Below are 19081 nucleotides of genomic sequence, written 5' to 3' on the forward strand. Positions count from 1 at the left end.
AAACGTGTGCAGAAAGCACACGCTTAGACAAACTTCCGGTTGAGATTAGTGCCGGATAAGACGCCACTCTCCCTTTTCCCTCATAGCCTCAGGCCTCTGGGACCCTAACAATAGGAACCAGTCCGGCTCCAAGGAGAGGAGACAGAGCAGCTGCCTCTCTCCCTCTCCATCTCTCCGACCCGCCCCGGGGCCTTTGTTCCCAGTCTCCAGTGTCTCTGGATGTTTATCCTTCTCTAGCCCACCTCACCCCACTTGGACTCTGAGGTAGAAGCTGCTCTCCCGGAGGGGACCATCCCAGGATGCCCAGCTTCAGCACCATAGACAGCGCGCCACGACGGCTCCGTCCGCACTCAGATCCCTAGCAGGCGCCGGGAGTCCCTTGGCAGCTCCGCCCGGGAGGGACTTTTCCCACTCCCCACAACTCGCCTGTCCTGTAACCTCGGGGGCAGAAGCCGAAACAAAAGGAGACCGAGAAGCCGAGCGGCAGGGGTCTCCCATCATGTCCTTAGTGTCGCCCTGGAGTGCAAATGCTACAGACCACTTCACTTATAGCACAGCATTGAGGGCCAGGCCCTTTTTTCCTTGGGAGCATCCACTGGAAGGATTCAGAGACACCCAATCAGGGAAAGTCATCGAAGAAACCAGCTGTGGGCGTATGCTCACGTCCAAGGACCTAGAGCTAGCCACTCTGAAGTGGACAGCAGGGGGCGTCCCATCACCTTGACCTGTCGGGCTAGCCCTCGACGGCCCGACTTGGAGCTCCGCAGCGCGGGATCCAGTCCCCAAGTGCCGAGGGCAGCGTGCTGGGGCAGCCAGACCTGTGGGCCCCGCTGCCCTCTCTGTCCCAGCGCGGATCCGCTTACTGGCTCAGACCCGTCCACCCACAGGCCAGACGCCCCAGGGAAAGGGAACCCGGTGGAATGTGGCTGACAGCCTCGGGCTCGCCTATCGGTGAGAATACAACACGGAAAGCAGGCTGGGGCGGGACGAGAGCGGCTGGCCTCCGTGGGCCGGGAGCGGGCGGTGCACCGGGGCAAGGACTGCGGTGGGCCGGGGGGCCCCGAGGCCTGAGCGGGGGTCGCATGGTAGCTGCAGGTCTCCCTGCTGGGCCGCACGGGAGGGAGGGGGAGCTCCGAGGCTGCCCCCGGGCTAGGAGGGGGGCAGAATTCCGTTCCCCTCCCGCCAGGGCCGGGGTCCTAGTCTTGGGCGTCAAGCCCCCCTCATCCGAACTGGGAAAGCACGAGGCGAAGGCCAAGGGCAGGGGGCGGTCCCGCAGCCGGCAGCCCGGGCCCACGACAGCCAATCAGGGCCGCGAGACCCCAGGGCGGCGCCCGGGGTGGGGGGGCGAGGCACACGCCCAGAGGCCAGTCCGTCACGTGCTCCGCTCTCGCGAAGAGCGCAGTCGCCACCTCGTGGCCTTCGGGGGCCACTTGTCCGAACTTGTGGAAATGAAGGGCTGGGGCCCGTCAGCACCACGGGGCCGGCCCCAGGGCCGTCACGCGCGGGCAGATTCCGAGCCGGGAGGGCCGGCTCTGCACCCATCCATGCTCCTGCGCCCCCACAACCGGGGCCGGGGCCAAAGCACCCCAGCGTGCTCACAACACTCATCTGCAAAAGATACAGGCTCCCGCTTCTGTCCTTTCCCTGGGCGGGGCCAACGACCCCCACCTTGTTACACCTCTGCCAACCCCAACGGGGTCTCATGCCATGCTGGAAGTCCACCACCTCCAGCGCCCGCCGAGTTTCCGGTTCAGCTGCGGGCATCGGGGAAGTTGTGGTTCCATTTCATTTAAGGAATGAAGTGTGAATACATACATACCCGAGACACCGACTCAAAAACCACCAGGAACAGTGAAGATGGAGGGGCCGTGCCTGGTAGCAGGCTGGGGGAGGGGAGGGGGACTCCTGAGCTCCCATCCCGTAACCTGGCCCAAAGCTAAAGGAGCCTGCATGTACTGAACATGGCACGGACTCCCTCTTCTCTATAATCTCTCTCAACTCCAAGGAGGGAACCACTTTCCTGCTCCCAGGGTATAACAGAAACTAATTAGGGCAACAAATCTAAAGCTCATAGGACCCTCCCATCCTTCCCTTAGGAAGGCAAAAGTGTGAGAAAGTTATGGTCAGGGCTGTGCCCTGAGCCCTGGTAAGGGCTCTTCTATCTCCAGGAGAAAAATCACCCCTTCACCCTGAAGATGTGAGGAGGGCACAGCTTTGAGGCAGGCACTTTTGGAGTTAAGCAAACTGAAAAGCACACAAGCCTCTAGTTTTCTTGTCAGGCCCAAAGAGATGGAGGTGTAAAGCTGAGCCTAGTCTCCTCAAGTGTTCTGGAGCATGAACTCACCACTGGCCTTCAGCATACATAGAGGTGGGGTGGGGAGAGGGTTTTTTTTGTCGTGTCTTTTTTTTTTTAATCATTTTTGCTCACTTAACACTGTTCCGGTGTCCAGCCCTCCTGCCCAGTGACTTAGCTGAGAGACCTCAGCTTTAAGGGGGGGTGAACCCATGCCCCATAACATCCCAGTAGAACCCTGATCCAAGAGAAAAGGGCCACTCCTGGAGGCCATCTCCTTCCTTCACAGCTTGGCCTCCTGCCCTCAGTGTCCACCTATGCTGCTTGCAGCCCCAGCATGGGGTTGGCTCTCTTCAGCCTTCCAGGAATAGCCTTTGCGAAGCAGGGTCAGGTCTAGGGAGAAGGGCCCAGGACATTGGGGACAAATAAATAGGAGCGTCCTTGTGCTGGGCAGCCAGGATCACGTAGGTCTGTGGTCCGGGTGGCTCTTGAGCTTGTGAAACTTGACGCTGTCCATCTTCTCAAAGCGCTTGCCACAGCGCTCACAGGTAAAGTTGTACTGCACCTCGGCTGTGTGTTTCTTCATGTGCCAATTCAAAGATGCCCTCTGGCGACACTGGTAACCACAGATCTCACACCTGGGGACAAGCAGGGCAGAGGTGGGGCAGCTTTGGGGTCACAATAACAGCCTGAGAAGGAGCCTGAGCAGGGAGAAGGCCCAACCTTGTCTGGGGCCAAGAACCCCAGAGGGCTGCTTTGGGGTGGGGAGAGAAAGTCATCACTCACTGCAAAGGGGTTTCTCCTGTATGTGTCCGTCGATGGACCTCAAGGTGATTTTTTCGCTTGAAGGATTTCCCACAGGTTTCACAGGTAAATTCTCGGACACCTACAAGTACATCCCAGGGATGGAAGGTTAAGGGATCATTCTTTAAAGTGTATTACTCCATTAATGACAACTCAAACGGGTCCCTGAGGGGAAAGCTTTGTCTCCCCCCTCCCCCATCAGTCTAGAAGCCTGATTAAATTTAAGAAAAATCCTTTTTGTGGTGCAGGAACTGAGGTGCCTGTGTAGGTAAATTTCCCTGCATGAGGGAAATAAATTGAGATAAGAGGGATTCAAACTGGACTGAGCTCAGCACCCCTTTCACTGCACCTATTATCCCAACCAAACCTAATTCCATAATTCCATGGGTCCAACCTGAGTGAATGATCATGTGCCTTCGAAGGTGATTGGATAAGTAGAACTTTTTGCCGCAGCCTGGGTGAGGACAGACTTTTGTTTTCCCCTTCCGATGGACAAGATTCACATGATTCTAGGGTAGAAAAATGCACAAATTGAGAGTGGGGTAGGGATAAAAGCAGACAGTGTGCAAACCTGTGATCCAAATGATTCGAAAGGAAACGACTTTCCTTGGGGTATTCCTAAGAAGGTAGAAGGCCCACAGAGTGAAGAGGGAGCACAAGTGAGATGGACTTGGGGCCCTGGCAGCTTCCTGTCCATTTTTTTTCTAATTTATTTATTTTTGAATTTTACAACTTTTCCCCTACTCTTGCTTCCCTTTCCCTCCCCCACCCCCTACAGAAGGCAGTCTGATAGTCTTTATATTGTTTCCATGCTATACACTGATCAAAACTGAATGTGTTGAGAGAGAAATCATATCCTTTAGGAAAAAAAAATACAAGGGATAGCAAGATTACATTTTTTTTTTTTAAATTCAAGGTAATAGGCTTTGGTCTTTGTTCAAACTCCACAATTCTTTCTTTGGATACAGATGGTATTCTCCATTGCAGATACACCAAATAGTCCCTGATTGTTGCACTGATGAAATGAGCAAGTCCGTTAAGATTGATCATCAACCCCATGTTGCTGTTATGGTGTACAATGTTCTTATGGTTCTGCTCACCTCGCTCAGCAAACCTCAGTTCATGCAAATCCTTCCAGGTTTCTCTGAATTCCCATCCCTCCCAGTTTCTAATAGAACAATGGTATCTGTACATAATGGAACACTTGTTCTATTAGAAACCTCCTGCCCATTTCTGGTCTCATTTCCCAATTCTTTGGGGGAAGGAGAGGGAACAGGTAGAAAGTCCTTAGCCCATTATTATCCTTTATCTCTACAGACTGTGTCTTGAGGCCTCTGAGAGGACACAGTCTGCAGAGATAAAAGATAATATTTCCCCCGAGGATCCCCCTTGCTTTTCCCAACTCTAAGTCCCCTTTTCTAAACCATCAACCACTGCCCCACTGGTGAGTGACCCTTTTATCCCTCTCTACTCTCTTTTAGCTAGTCTTAAAGGACAGATATGACCAGGTTGCCTCTCGGATAAAATGTTCAGAGGCTCATTACTTTTAAGGTAAAAATACGACCATCTTCTCCTAAGAGTAACACTTTAGCCCTCCAAGGGTGGCAGAGCACTTCATCTAGCCACTAGTCCATCCTCTAACTCAGTTTCTAAGGTCTTTCCTGACAACAATCCTGGTGGGGAAGAGCCAGTCCCATGAGACTGAGAGATGGAGCTGCCTAACTAGGACTCCACAGTGATGTGCCTCTGTACTAACAATGTGCCTCCCTACTGGCACTGCGGAAAGATCTTCCTTCCCAGCTTCAGGGAAGGCTTATTCAGCATGTCTTTCCTTCACCCTCTCTAGGTTCCAGCTCCCTAGTGGGAAAGTTCATCTCCTGAATCCCTGTCTTTGTGCCAGCTTGATGCTTACCAACTAAATACATGGAAAAAGACTCTTGAGGCCCAGCGTACCTGAAAGCTGCTGAGGGCTACGTAGACCTGACTACAGCCTTCGTAGGGGCAGTGGAACATCTCCAGCAGGCCATCAGCATCTGTCGAGCGGCCCCTCTTGCTGCGCCGCCTCCTGGGGGAAAATCAGATACAATATCAGGGTCAATAGATGCTACCAGCTTCATCTCTGCCTCTTTTCAGACTTCTGCTCAAGCCCCAAGCCTAGAAACCCTGGTCCCTGTCTTGACTGTACTTTGGGGGGGTCCCAGGCAGCTCGTCCCCAGGCATTCCCCTGGATCTAGCTCAACTCTCCCTCCTGGCATTCAGATCTCTGACAGAGGCAAATAGGGTCACTGAGTAGGACAGGTTAAGGGTAAGAGACTGTGTGTGTGTGTGTGTGTGTGTGTGTGTGTGTATAAAGGGGTAAAGAGGGTTTATGTGCAGAAAGGTGGGGGTGCAATCTTGGGGGTACGGCTTCAGTTGTGTGTATGTGCATGAGGAGGGTGGATGTGGCTTCAGGGGGCCATATGTGCCCACATGGGTGGGTATACACACACATATGGGTTTTTTTTGGGGGGGCTTCCCTCAGGACATCTCCCCTAGGCTCTCAAAGCTTAAGAAGAACCATCTGTCCCTGCCTTGTCCTAAAAGCTGGCATCCCAAGTTAGCCAGCTGCCCCATGAGAAATGACCCAGGAAAAGTGTGGGCTCCCCACCTCCTTCTCCTCCATGTCCCGTGGTCATGTGATATGCCCACACTCACTTCTCAGGCTCCTTGGGAATCTCATAGATGATGGCTGACATGTCATTGCCGTCGAGCTCCTCTGGCTCCGGCTCCACATTCTCAGGGACTGTCTCTAATTCCTCCAGTTCTGGGGATGACAGCTCTTCTTTCTCCTCCTTCTTAAGGACATAGAGTTCTTCCTTCTCTGGGACCAGGGAAAGTCACCCATTAGTGCTGAGCCCATGCTGGAATGGTGAAGAGTCCCCAAATCTAGGCATGGGTGGGACTTAACAGGGCTCAGAACTCCTATGGGGCTGTGGCGGATACTGTCCTGGGCCCTGGGGACAGGCTCACTGGTGACCCGAATCACTTCCAACCAAACGTTAACATCTTGCTCCTTCCTCCCCCCACCTGCCACCCAGAACTCTTCTTTATCTCTGCTCCCTCCCCACTGTTCTAGCTCTCTTTCCCCCACAGCTGTCCTAAACTGCCCTGATTTACAACTTGAAGGACATTTGGAGATGATTCAGTCCAATACTTTCAAAACACCGGTGACAAAACGGAGCCCCAGAAGTGACGTGACTTGCCTAAGGTCTGTCTCACAGGCAGTGTGATTGGCAGAGAAGGGATTCAAAGCCAGGGCCTCTGACCCCCAATCCAGGGTTGTTTCCACTACACCAGGCTGCCTTGTCTTCACTGGCATGTGTGGACACGTGAGTTCCTCAACAGTCGAGGGCAGGACGCCACCTTCTGCTCCTCTGGGGCCCGGCCCTCCCTGGCCCTGGATCCCTCCCCCAGGGGCCCCCAGGGTTCTGCCTGGGGTCAACTGGCTGACCTGAGGGAGGCCCAGGAAGGGAAGGGAGAGGTACTGAGAGGAGGGAAAAGAGAGAGACCTTTTTTGGTTTCTATACACGCCACGCTCTCCACGGGGCCGGAGGCATCAGGCTGGCTGCCTTCAGGCTCAGTCTGGGTGTAGGCGGCTACGCCCTCAATCACAGCACAGGGCACCTCTTCTCCATTGCTGCCACCACTGGCCACATTCAAGTGGATGCCCTCTGCTGCCAGAGCATCATAGCCAGGGCCTGCGATAATGATCACCTGTGAGCCTGGCACCATGCCTGGCACAGGGCAGCTGGCCACCACCTCACCCAAAGCTTCCTGTGGCACACTGTCAAACAGGGCACTGTGACCTGTGCCCACCTGGACTGGCACAGGCACACACACAACAGTCTCCATGCTCTCGGGGCCACTGGTGGTTGGGCTGTGGCACAGGGGGGTGCCCTGCTCCGCTGTCAAGTTCTCCATGTGGTGTTCAAAAGGAATGTGAATTCCGTCCTGTGTGATTAGCCCACTGCTGCTGCCTTCGGGAGCTGGAGGAGGTGGCACGGCTGGCACTGGAGAAGCCTGCACAGTCTGGGCCCGTTGGCTCTCAGGCTGCCCGGCAGAATCTGAATCTGAGTCCGAGCCTGAGGAGTCTGAGCTTCCAGCTCCCAGGCCATTCTCCACTGCAGAGACAACAGAAAGCAGGGCTCAGGACATCCAGAAACCAGACTGGCCCCTGAAGTCATCTTCCCATGGAACTCCCCAGCAAGGGTCTCCAGCATATCTGAACCACTGAGTTTTGTGGACACATTCACACAGAACCTACTACCAGGCACTGGTCAAGTGCCTCTCAAGGCCCATCTCATTTAATTCTCTCAAAAACCCTTCACAGTAGCTGGTATCATTATCCCCATTTCACAGATGAGAAAACTGAGACAGACAGTGGTTAAATGACTTGTCCAGGGCTGCACTACGTGTGTGAGACTGGATTTGAACCTAGGTCTTCCAGACTCCAGACCCACTGCTCTGCCAGCTAGCTCAGTCAAACTCGTCTTCTAAACACCCCTTATAAATGCTGTATTCATTCTCGTTTTAGCTTGGACCATCTTCTCTGCTAACAATTCCCAATGCCTTCCACTATCCACATCCTGCTCACCTTTCAGTGACAACCTCCAAATATCTTCCACCCTCCCCTTGCCCTCAAAGAGAGCTTTTCCTGATATTTTTCCCTCACTGATCACCCCTTATCCCAGTCCCTTATCATAGACCACTCAGAACTGCTGATATGTATATATATATATATATATATATATATATATATATATATATATATATATATGGATTTTTTTCTACAGGCCTAAGAAAAGGGACTGAGACTTCTCCTTTTCCCCCTGCCCTACCCCTAGATACCTAAAGCAGGGGGAGCAGGAACTGTTCCATCTAAGGCTAAGTAGGCAACTTCATTCAGGGAAAGGAGGAGGATGGAAAGAGATCCACTGTGAGGGTGGCCCTCCTGAGGAGGAGACTAATGCTGCCTCAGTATGAGGGGCCAAGGTGGGTGTGCTCAGGACCCTCAGCCCCAAGATGCCCGTACCTCTGTCACTCTCATTCTCCGAGTCACTGAGCGGCTTCAGAGGTGAGTGGAGGTCCTGGAAGTACCGGTGTCCAGCCTCACACTGCCACACTGCTGTGGTATAAAGCCCAAAGGTGGGGTCAAGCTCAGCCAGGTGAGGCTCATAGGGACAGCGATTCTTGTGATCCTCATACCAGATCACCATGTTCTTTAGGCAATTCACATTACGCCTCCTTCCTAGGAAAGGAGAAAGGCAAACAGAACAATGCTTGCAATGCTTCCTCTGTGGGGAGGATTTGGGGAACAGAAATAATCATATGTCATCATTCACCTCCTTCCCAAGAGGAAGGAAGTGGCTCTTGCCCAGGGAGACAGCCCGGATTGGTCCCCACTATTCATCTCAGCTTCCCCCCGCCACCTCCCAATAATGGTCTGATCATTGAGTCAGTGGGAGAGGCCTTGTCTGTAAGCAAAAGAAAGTAGAAAGATAGAAAAGGTGGGTTGTGGTTCCCCACAGGTCTCATCACATCATCAGATCAAGGTCCTCTTGTGTTGGCAGGTAGGAGAGTAAACTCTCTTGCCAACACCTGGGCAGCATGTTGCCAAATCATACCACTCAGGGACAGACTACTAGGGTCCACTGACATAGACAGGAATGAAGGAAAAGGAGGACAGTCACCTTTCCTATGGTGGGGGACACCTGCAACACTGTGATCTCCTTGAACCCTCAGTCAATCTATTCTCATAGTAGGTTCTGGGACATAAGAGTTGATTAATCAAAACAGAAGTCTTCATCTTCCCATTGGGTCAGTGAACTGATACCTAAAGGCTAAAGCCTCCCCATAGAGCAGATATATACAGCTGTTAGAGGGCCAGAGTCCTGCAGCTGATGTACCCCAACCACATCCTTAAAGACCAGAGAGTGGGGGAATGAGGAAAGGATGGCTACCAAAATTTCAATTCTTCCACCAAAAGAAGACTCATTCTGTAAACAAATAATGCTCCTTCCAGCTATATGAGTTATATCTGTCAGTGGTTACAGCTGAAATGATCAAAATCTTTCAGTCATTTAAACCCACAAACACTTTGCCCTTCCTGGTCAATTAAGGCACATGGGATAAAAACAGAGCTACTGAGGAAGGCTGGAAAAGGATAGGATAAATCTAGCCCAATTCTGTTTTTCTTGTTTGTTTGTTTGTTTTTGCAAGACCACAGGGTTAAATCACACAGCTAGGTAATTGTTAGTGTGTGAGGCTGTGTCTGAACTCAGGTCCTCCTAACTTCAGGGTTCCTGCTCTATCCACTGAGCCACCTAAGCTGCCCCTTCTAACCCAATTCTGAATGGGGCAACCATTGGAGTTCCTTGCTCCCTCGGTTCTTCTGGGTCTACCAAAAGATGTCTATCTGTGTGGCTAAAAGATCAGCGTCGCCGCTCCTCCATTCCCTGAATAAATCGCAAGCCTTAGTTAGGCCCCATTATCCACTTACTCTTCTTCCGCTTTGGCTTTTTAGGGACTTGCTCCCAAGGCTTCCTGTAACAGAGAGAAGCAGCATCGAGTGAGAGAGCCAGGCTAGGGCTTTAGAAGGTCTTCTCATTCGAAGGGTATCTAGAGGAAGGGCCCATGGCGCAAGGATCTGGGGATATCATGAAGAGGCCCTCAAAATCAGAAAAAAGATAACCTAGAAGTAAGGAGGCAAGACTGTGAGGAAGGTGACGGGGTAGGAGTAGGGAAAAGTATGCACAATGGGAAAGGAGAGCTAGGGGAAGTTGGTTAAGAGTTTGCTTTTGATCCTGCTACTTCTTTGTGGCTACCGTCCTATCTCCCCTTCCTTTGGCTGCAAAATATTTAAGCCACAGTAAGCAGGATGCTGTCTTGATGAGGAATACAAAGCACTGCCTTTCTTTTCATTTTCCTTGTGGGACCGGGCTCTCCCAGAATCACCAAGTCGAGCTGGATTCAGATGTGAGTTTCCCGACCTCGAGTTGTCTCTCTGTCCATTAGGAGATGCCACCATCTCACTCACAGCACACACCCAACAGCCCCTTCCTAGCAGGTGCCTCCTCTGCCCCTCTTTCTCCGCTTGAATGACACTAAAAACTTTTTTCTGACGCTCAGTTTCTGCAAAATGAGGACAACGGGGGGACAGAACCTCAGAGGTATATGCGGCGAGGAGGGCTCCCTGCCGTGAATAAGGGCAGACCAGCGAGACAAACAGCCCCTGGCCCAGGTCCCGCCCGCCGGTTCTCTACTTACTGCTCGCTACTGTCCGCCACTACGTCCTGACACGAGCAGTGGCCGCTGCCATGGTCAGGGCGCCCGAGGAGCCCCCGCTGGGCAGCGGCCCCCGCCCCCGCCCCGCCCCGCCCCGCTGCCGGCCAGGCCGGCCGTCCCGCGGGGCCTCACCCGTGGCGGCCGCTGCGCTGCCCCCGCTCCAGGGAGATGAGGTAGGCGGCCAGCTTGGCGTCGCTCCAGCCGCTGCGGCGCCGCAGGTCCACCCAGGGCCCGTGCGCCTCGCCCAGGTACACGCGCCGCACGTCGTACTTCTTCCGGGACTCCAGCCGCCGCCGGGCCCGGTCCGACTCGGTGAGGCGCGGCCGGCCCCGGGCCTTGCGGGCCGCCGCGCCCTCCTCGGCCGCCGCCTCCCCGCCGCCCTCGGCCTCGGCCCCGGCCCCGGGCCCCGCCTCGGCCGCGGGCCCCGGCGCCCGCTCCGCCATCCCCCCCCCTCCCTGGTTACAGCCGCTCCCGTTGTTAGGAGCCCGGCCGGAAGTGGCGCCGATGCCGCGCGCCCGCCCGCCGGGAAAGAGTTAACGCCGCGCTCGCGAAAAAGGGCCCCGGAGCGCGCAGCGCGCCTGCGCGAGCCCCGAGCGCGTCCTGCCCCCCCCCGCGGGGGGAGGGGCACGCCGTGGGGCCGCAGCCCCCGAGCCGGGACCCCGGGACCCCGGGACCCCCGGCAGCCGCGCCGAGGCCCGGCCCGGCGGCCCCTTCCCACGGGCCGCGTGTCTGAATCCCGACGGGGAGAAGGCTCCGGGGAGGAGAGGCCGGAATGCGGGCCCGGCGTGCGGGCATCGCCACTGAGGGCAGGGACGGGGCGCCCCGGAAAGAAGGGCAGGCAGAGTCCCCAGGAACCAGGCTTTATTGCTCCCCAGAAGGGCATCTGGGCACACCGCCCCGGGCGGCCCCCTCCGGGGCTCCCACCCCGCTCAGTCCGCGCGCCCTCCGGGCGGGGCTCAGCTCCGACTCTGGTGTCGGGCCTGGCCGCGGGGCGCCCCCTCCTCTTCTTCCTGTGGGGGCGCCCGCTCCCCTCCCTCCTGACGCTCGGAGAGCTGCAGTTCGCCCCCGACTGCGCCCAGGCGGAAGACCACCGGGATCCGTGCCAGTGCCGGGTTGGTGATCTGCAGGCCCTGGATCCACTTGGCAAGCGTGGCCTGATCGTGGGCTCCAGCCGTGCACATGGCGAACACCGGGCCTTCCTCCACTAGAGGAGCAGAGGGGTGCTCTGGGCGGCAGGACCCAGGCCCGCCGCCCATGATGCCACTCCTGCCCCTGCCCCCCACAGGGTCCTCACCTCCTCAACTGCCCCCTCCCTGCTGCCGGTTGACAACTAATTGTAGATCCCACCTGGCAAGCCCGGGCAGAAGCTCAGAAACCTGGGTCTCCACCCACCCCCTCAGCCTCCACACCCCATCCCTGGAGACCCCCAGCACCACCACCCCAGCGCCCACCTCCCCTGAAAAGACTAGCTCTCCAGGTTTGAGGTCAGCTCTGTTCCTTGTGCCTACAGTAGTACCGGAAAGGGAAAGACAACGCCAAGGGGCTTTCAAAGGAAGGTGAGGGTGGGAGCTATACCAGTTCCTAGAAAACCACACTGGGCTATGTGAAAAACCCCAATACCTTCATCCACATCAAACTCATAGTCATCCCAGGGTCCTCGATCCAAATCCACATCCAGCTGCATGGGATAAAAGAAATTCCTCTCTGGCCCGATCTTGTCTTCCTGTTGGAGACCATGTGCATGGGGTTCATGTTAAAGCCAAACTCTCTGTGGCATCACCCACTCCAACCAGGTTTGAAGCTTAGCTGTTGGAACCCCCCACCAGACTGAGGCTTGGTACCCTTAGCCAGACCACTCTTCCACTCAACACCTGACCCCAGAGCGCCCACCACCCCTTCCCATGTTCTTCCTCTCACTCTCTCTTCAGGAGGCAGCAGATCAGCCCGAAGCACATGATAGTAGAGACACGTATCTCGAAGCCACAGTGGAAAGGGACCCTCGACAAAGACAGGTCTAGCAGGGTCGTGCTGAGCCAAGGCAGCCTGCTGGTCAGGGCTCTGGATCCCTGGTTTGCAAAGGAGCACACAAACACATCAATTCCAAGGCTGTCCCTCACAAGTGATATCCACCCGACTCATCCAGGGCCTCTTTCAGGGGCACAGATGTAAAATGAGGAATTACAAGTTACTGCTGAAATCCTTTCCAGCTCTGCCTCTATAAGATTTAGCAACATAATTATGAAGCATGAGGTTTAGTCTGACACCTTATGCAAAGATCCACAGAGTCCCTGAAGCTAACTAATTTGAGCCCCATTTGCTTATCTCTTTCTTGTTTTTCTCTCCAAAATCCATCTTAGTTTGCATCTTCAGGAACAAGGAGGATGAAAAAATGGACACTGTCTTCTCAGGGTTCTGAGGATTTCCTGGGTTTTATGAAAAACTCAACAGTGTCTTTCCATATATTTTCCTTTTGTCTAACCCCACTCTATCTGTGGCCTTAGGAGACTGGCAATATGCTTTATACCCAATGGACAAGACTTACCCACAATGTGAGGCTGTGATGGATTATCTCCAAGGTCTTCTGACCCAGGCATCTAGAGATGGAATATCAAAGGGTACAAGGTACCCATCCCACCCATGCTTACCACCAAACCCCCACCCCAAGGGGCAAAGACTTAAGAGGAAATATACAAGGACAATGGGATCAGCAGAGGAAAAAATCCTGGCACTCTGCCTCCAGCCTCAGAGACAAAGACCATAAAGGCAGAAAAAGGAATTAGGACCTACAAAGGTAAAATCGAGTGGTCCAAAGCATTACCTGATAGATAGTGACTCTGGCACTCAAGTCAGCTGCAATACGCTCCAGGCCATGCCGGGCCAGGTCAACAGGGTCCTTGGGCAGTGGTCTTGGCACCGGGAAGGGATTGATGTTCTTGAATCGGGGGAACCAGTACATCAAACGCAAATATTTAAGCATGGGATGACTCTTGCGTCCAAAAATTTGTATCAGCAGAAACTCGGTTTCCTTGTTTGGCATGACCCCTGTGCTGGGCCAGAAGGAAAAGAAGCAGAAGAGAACAGAAACAAGCAAGCCAGACAGAGAAGCAGATATGGGTCAGAGGTCAACTGCCCAGCTTAGGGTAGTACCCTTTAAGTTAAGCAGGGAGTCACCCTAAACAAGCATCCTTCTATAAATGAGTTCAACTTTTTTTGGGAGTCTGGTCTATGGTCCCCTTCTCAAGATGTTTTTAAAATTAATAAAACAAAAGACCTAAGATTACAAAGAAAACCAATTATGTTGAAAAAGGGTATCAAAAGTATTTAAAAATCAAGTTCATATCAGCTAACTTTAAAACCCAAGTTTTCTTCTCTCCTTGCCATATAATTATCTAGTCTTCCCCTGAAGATCTGCCATGACAGGAAACTTCCTATCTTCTATGAGTTCATCCCATATCTGGATAGCTCTAATTGCTAATGTCATATTTCTAACCTAAAGTCTAAGTTTGACTCTGCTGTCTCCCCCACCAAAGCTCCCAGTCCTTGTCCTGGAAGAGGATCTTGGGCTGTTAGGCCCCTTCCCAACTTGCTCCTACCCCTCTGACCACACACAGTATGGGTTCAGAGCCCTCTTCCACATGATAGCCCTTTAAATCCTTGTTAACAGAGTATCAATCTCCCCACCCCTGCAACTACCTCAAAAAACCCTTTTTTTCAGTCTTCTCATCATCCTCAATTCACTCAACCCCATCTAGTCCCATTCCACACTGGCTAAGAACAGTGCTCTTTCTCCAGGGCCCTTCTGGGGCCAATTCCTCCCTCTTACCATAGTTCTCCATCTGATCTAACACCTTCACCCCACACTCCTGCTGACGGGGGTAATGGTTGAAGATTTGCTGTAGCATATTTCGAGGCACAAAAACCTCTTTGGGGAAGATGTCCAGCAGGAGGTTATAGACAGCTAGGTCACGTTCCACCCCATACTCTGGCATCTTTCGCAGAGCCAAGTAGATGAAATCAACATGGCCCCGCTTTCGCACATCCCGCTGGACAAAGGCCTTGACAGCCCTTGAGAAGCCCGTCTTATCTTGCTGTCCACCAGATGCTTGCTCAAAGAAGTCCTCGTATGGCTCCAGGACCTTTGTGGATACTGCAGGGGGCCTCATCATAGGGGTGCGGTCAGAATCTGAGGTTAGTCTTGCTTCACTGTTGTGGAAGCCCCTCAAGAATTGGGAGAGACCCTATAGATCAACAAGAAGAATCATATCTGGGATGTGACACCCTTGCCCCACAGGAGACCTGCCTGGCCTACCTCCATAGGGTGGGATTGCTTAGGGGGGACTTTGATTTTTTTCCCTAAAGGAGAGGCAGTAAAGTACAGTGCAAGAATAACTGGGCCTTGAAGTTAAGGCATTAGATTTGAATTCTTAGCTCAACCTCTCTGGGCCTTACTTCCTCATTTAGAATCTTGGCCCTGGGGCTTATTATCTACAAAACAGCTTGACTAGTTGTAGAAAAACCCAGGTCTTCTCTTTCTCCTTCCCACTTTGGAATTCTGAGGCTCTAAAATCTTTCAATAGTATTGTCAAGGGAACTCACATCTTTCCATTAACCTAGGTTCCCAATTGGAGGGTCATTCTTGTTTCTGTTCTTCTCATCCAACATATTGAAACCGTGGCCAAATCTAGCCAGAGATTCCCAGTATAACTATTTAGTCTTCCTTCTTCCCCACCATAATCAACATCCATTATTAGGGAAGGAATTTTTGTCTTCAACATAAAGTTTTTCTGTTTGTTGGGGACATTTTTGTTCCTTTTCACTGATTATTTCAGATTGCTATTCCTAATTGTCTCAGGCTTTCTGAGTACACATGGCCTGAGATATTTCCAAATATTAAACAGAATTTACTGAAGGAAATGCTAGCTAGGCATAGTACAAAAATCGAATGACCCACATGAAGAAAAATACTGAATTTTAGAGGGAACTGAAAAGGGCAAGTGAATGAGGCAGTCAGATTGAACCTGGTGCCCCCTACTATACCCCAACCTATTAGGCCAGAAGAGAAAGCAAAAGGATTTCAAACTGGAAAGGATGATCATTTTGTCAATTATAAAATGATGGTGTGAAGCTAAATGACCTCCAAGAAAAGGCTTGTGAAAAGTTAGACATGAAGGTGATTCCTCTTCTTCTTTATCCCCATTACCTGTAAAAGACAGATTCCTTCAGGCTGCCAAGGGTTGTGCCCTGAAGCAACTCTGGAAAGAACATGGCGACCCATAGAGTGATCACAGGCTACTATAGCCCTCCGAATGCAGTTCATCCTGTTGCTGGCCCTGGTCAGGAACCAATGGCAACCAGATGCCTACCTAGCCAAAGGAAAGGATATATGGTTAGCTGTCCCAGAGGAAGGCCTTATAAACTGACCTGTGCATGCATGCATGCATACATACATACATACATACACACACACACACACACACACACATACACACACCCCCCAGAATTAATCTTTCTCCCTCAAATCTTTCCCTCTTCCATACTTTGATACTATAAGATTGTCAAGGATACAATCATTCTCTCAGTAAACTAGGCTCCCAATTTAAGTGCACTCCTTGATTCCACCCCTACCCAGCATATCCAATATACCACTAAATCTTGTCATTTATATACTTCATAGTATCTCTCTGCTATATTAGATCCCTCTCTCCAATCACACAGTATTACATTAGTTCAGGTTCTATGGTCTTAAGTCTGGACCATTACATTTTTATAACCGGTGTTCCTAATTCAAGTCTTTCTCAAGCCTAATTCATCCTCCATTCATTCCACAGTTGAAGTGATCTTCCTAAAGAGTGGGTCTGACCAGGTCACACCCCACTCCAAGCTCATTAGATTTCAATGGTTTCCTATTATCTCCAGAATCAAATATTCAAAACTCTTCATAGGCTGGATTCTTTGCAGCCTTTTTTCACACTTTACTTCCTTTCTGACCCAGCTACCCTAGACACATTGCGATTTTTCAAGCAGGGCATTCTGGTTGCTTCCCAAGCCTGGTTCAGCCTTCTAATTTCTCTTCAGGATTTTATTTGAGTTTTACAATTCTCCCCGCCTAATCTTACTTCCCTCCCCCACTCCCCACAGAAGCAATTTGCCAATCTTTACATTGCTTCCATAGTATACAAGGCAGCCTTCTAATTTCCCTGGCTTTAAGATTCAGCTCCAAGTGGTCTAATACAGAAAGTCTTTCCCCTTCTTTCCTCCCTCAGAACCTACTGTCTTCCCCTCTGAGATTACTTTACAATTACTCTGTATGGATCTTGTAGGTATCTAATTAACTGACAAGTCGACCCCCCCCCCCCATCAGAATATGTGCTCCAATGGGGCAGTTAGGTGGCTAAGCGAATAGTGCGCCGGCCCTGGAGTCAGGAGGGCCTGAGTTCAAATCCAACCTCAGACACTTAATGATTACCTAGCTGTGTGGTCTTGGTAAAGCCACTTAACCCCACTGCCTTGCTAAAACTAAAAAAAACTAAAAAAAAAAGAATTACTTATTAAATGACCTTGGACAAGTCACCATTACCATGCCAAAACAAAACAGAACACCTGCTCCGGGGCAGCAGGAGTGGGTCTGGCTCTTCTTTGCCTCCCCATGCACGTGTCCTGTATACAACCCGGGAGTTTCCACAACCCCAGCCCCGGAGGCAATCCTGGCCCAGCACACTGGCAGCGCCGGGCACGTGGGGGCTCAGCGGGCCAGGCTGGGTCTGCCCTCCTCGGGGGCCGGGTTTGGGGGCGGGGCTACGGGGATGTGAGGTCACACCCACACCCCCACATAGACAGAAAACACAGTAGACACACACACACACACACACACAAAAACACACAAAGACACACACACAGTGGGCGGGGCTCGGACCGCCCCGCCCACACGCGATTCAAGGGGAAAAGGTCACCACGTCCGCAGACCTGCGGCCGAGCGCGCTCGGAGGCCGGGCACGGACCCGGGGGCCGGAGTCTAGGCCGGGTCTCGAGAGGTGCGACGCCGACTCCCCCCGGGCAGCGATTCTCAGCTGTCTCCGGCCCTATTTGTCGGGATGGCTGGGCGCAACCATGTTGGCCACTGAAAGCTTCCGGGTCACAGGGCGTCATCGGGCCGCGATGGGGCCGCTCAGAGGAAAATCCGTCGAGACCGGGAACCAATGGGAAGGCGCTATGTAGGTAGCCCCGCCCCCTGCCCGCCCCCGCAGGGCTAAACTGTAGAGAGCGCCTCCCGGAGCGGAGCGGGCTGTAGTGGGAGGGGCGCCCTCCCGGGTCCTCGCCCCTCCCCCCGACTCGAAATGGGTAGAAATGGGTAGAAATGTGTTCAGCATCGCCCGGGGAGGGGAGGGGGAGGCGAAGCCGGAGCGGGCCCGACCCGGCCCCCAGCCCCAGCCCTGCTCCGATGGCCGGGGCAGCCGGCGGGGCACCCCGGGTCTCGGGTCTCAGCATTTCCCTGGCGCTGGCCGAGCGCCCCCTCCGCCCGTTGTACAGTGCGGGAAACTGAGGCCACGAGTTCTCGGCATGAACTTTGTACCATTTAGAAGCCCGAGTCACCTTAGACTCCTCTCCCATGTGTCCTCTTTTTTTTTTATTTTGAGACGGGTTGATAGGTGATTGCAAAAAGTTTCTACCTAAGCCATTTTGTTCATCCAAACAGCTTTATGAGAGAGGACCACAGGCGTTATCACCATTTTTCATGGATCCCTTCCACAAATTTTATATATGCACCATCCCCTCCTCTACCCTGGATGATTACAGCAGCTTTTCTCTTTTTAATTTTATTTTATTTAAAGCAATGGGGTTAAGTGACTTGCTAGGCAATTATTAAATGTCTGAGGTCGATTTGGACTCAGGATCTCCTGACTCCAAGTGACCACTTAGCTGTCTCCTACAATAACTTTTCATTTTTATTTCTCTACCTCCAGCCTTCAATCCATTCTCTACAGATCCAGGTTTTGATTGTGTCACACAGACACAGACACTAGCACACATCTTTCGATGAACTCTAGAGGTTTTCTATGATCTGGGGAATCAGATAGAAACTCATTTTGGACATTTCAGTCTCAAAACCTGAGAGTTGGAAGAGATGTCAATGGCCATCTAATACAAATTATAGAGAAAAATTATCCTCACATACCTTGTGAGTAGTCATCCAGTCTCTACTTGAAGACTGGCAAGGGAGGAGAAAAACACCACCTTCTGTAGTGCCCATTACTCTTTTATATAATTTTAATCATTAGGAACTATATCCTGACATCTAATTTAAATTATCTTCCTTATAACTTACTTCTGGTTCTATCCTCTAGGGACAAACAAAACAAACCCAATCCCTCCTCCATATCAATCCTTTAAATACTACTTGAACACAGAGTAAGAATCAAAGGTAACTAAGAGGATGGTAGAAACTTCAACAGTCATAGGGGAATTAGGAATGGGGAGGGTTTAGGCAAAACGATGAATTCAGTTTGGGACATTTTAAACACCCCCCCCAAATAATGAATTAATCACTGAAGAGAGTATACTAGGTGCAAAGGAATTTTCCTAAACCATGGGACCTTGGCCGTTCAATGAAGGCAAATCATAGGAAACATATAATCTTGCCTGAAATGATGAAACAAGTTGTGG

The 19081-nt window shown here is 52.2% G+C and overlaps 2 protein-coding genes across 2 annotated transcripts; both read right to left on the minus strand.

Annotated features, from left to right (window-relative positions):
• Nucleotides 1–1566: 1566 nt before the first annotated feature.
• On the minus strand, nt 1567–10863 carry ZNF653 (zinc finger protein 653). The gene is made up of 9 exons (XM_074203475.1): nt 10553–10863; nt 9636–9679; nt 8169–8384; nt 6646–7257; nt 5792–5957; nt 5051–5162; nt 3492–3606; nt 3080–3179; nt 1567–2931 (listed from the first exon to the last, which is right to left on the minus strand). Exons 1-9 carry the CDS (start codon nt 10861–10863, stop codon nt 2754–2756), a joined length of 1854 nt encoding a protein of 617 aa, XP_074059576.1. The 3' UTR covers nt 1567–2753.
• Nucleotides 10864–11160: 297 nt separating this feature from the next.
• ECSIT (ECSIT signaling integrator) lies at nt 11161–17559 on the minus strand. The gene is made up of 8 exons (XM_074203476.1): nt 17384–17559; nt 15621–15783; nt 14244–14658; nt 13239–13462; nt 12963–13014; nt 12338–12486; nt 12041–12143; nt 11161–11624 (listed from the first exon to the last, which is right to left on the minus strand). Exons 2-8 carry the CDS (start codon nt 15735–15737, stop codon nt 11377–11379), a joined length of 1308 nt encoding a protein of 435 aa, XP_074059577.1. The 5' UTR covers nt 15738–15783; nt 17384–17559; the 3' UTR covers nt 11161–11376.
• Nucleotides 17560–19081: the final 1522 nt, after the last annotated feature.

Source organism: Macrotis lagotis, chromosome X, assembly GCF_037893015.1.
Source record: "Macrotis lagotis isolate mMagLag1 chromosome X, bilby.v1.9.chrom.fasta, whole genome shotgun sequence".
Classification (NCBI taxonomy): domain Eukaryota; kingdom Metazoa; phylum Chordata; class Mammalia; order Peramelemorphia; family Peramelidae; genus Macrotis; species Macrotis lagotis.

Bases quoted from the DNA above. Each gene is read 5' to 3' on its own strand.
- ZNF653 (XM_074203475.1), bottom strand. From the start codon at position 10,863: ATGGCGGAGCGGGCGCCGGGGCCCGCGGCCGAGGCGGGGCCCGGGGCC. The intron at 3,180-3,491 runs GTTGGACCCATG...ATGTACTTGTAG, and splicing joins GCACATGATCATTCACTCAG to GTGTCCGAGAATTTACCTGT. The intron at 2,932-3,079 runs GTGAGTGATGAC...GCTTGTCCCCAG, and splicing joins ACAGGAGAAACCCCTTTGCA to GTGTGAGATCTGTGGTTACC.
- ECSIT (XM_074203476.1), bottom strand. From the start codon at position 15,737: ATGAACTGCATTCGGAGGGCTATAGTAGCCTGTGATCACTCTATGGGT. The intron at 12,144-12,337 runs GTGAGAGGAAGA...GGTCTCCAACAG, and splicing joins TGCTGCCTCCTGAAGAGAGA to GAAGACAAGATCGGGCCAGA. The intron at 11,625-12,040 runs GTATTGGGGTTT...CTGCTCCTCTAG, and splicing joins TGAGTTTGATGTGGATGAAG to TGGAGGAAGGCCCGGTGTTC.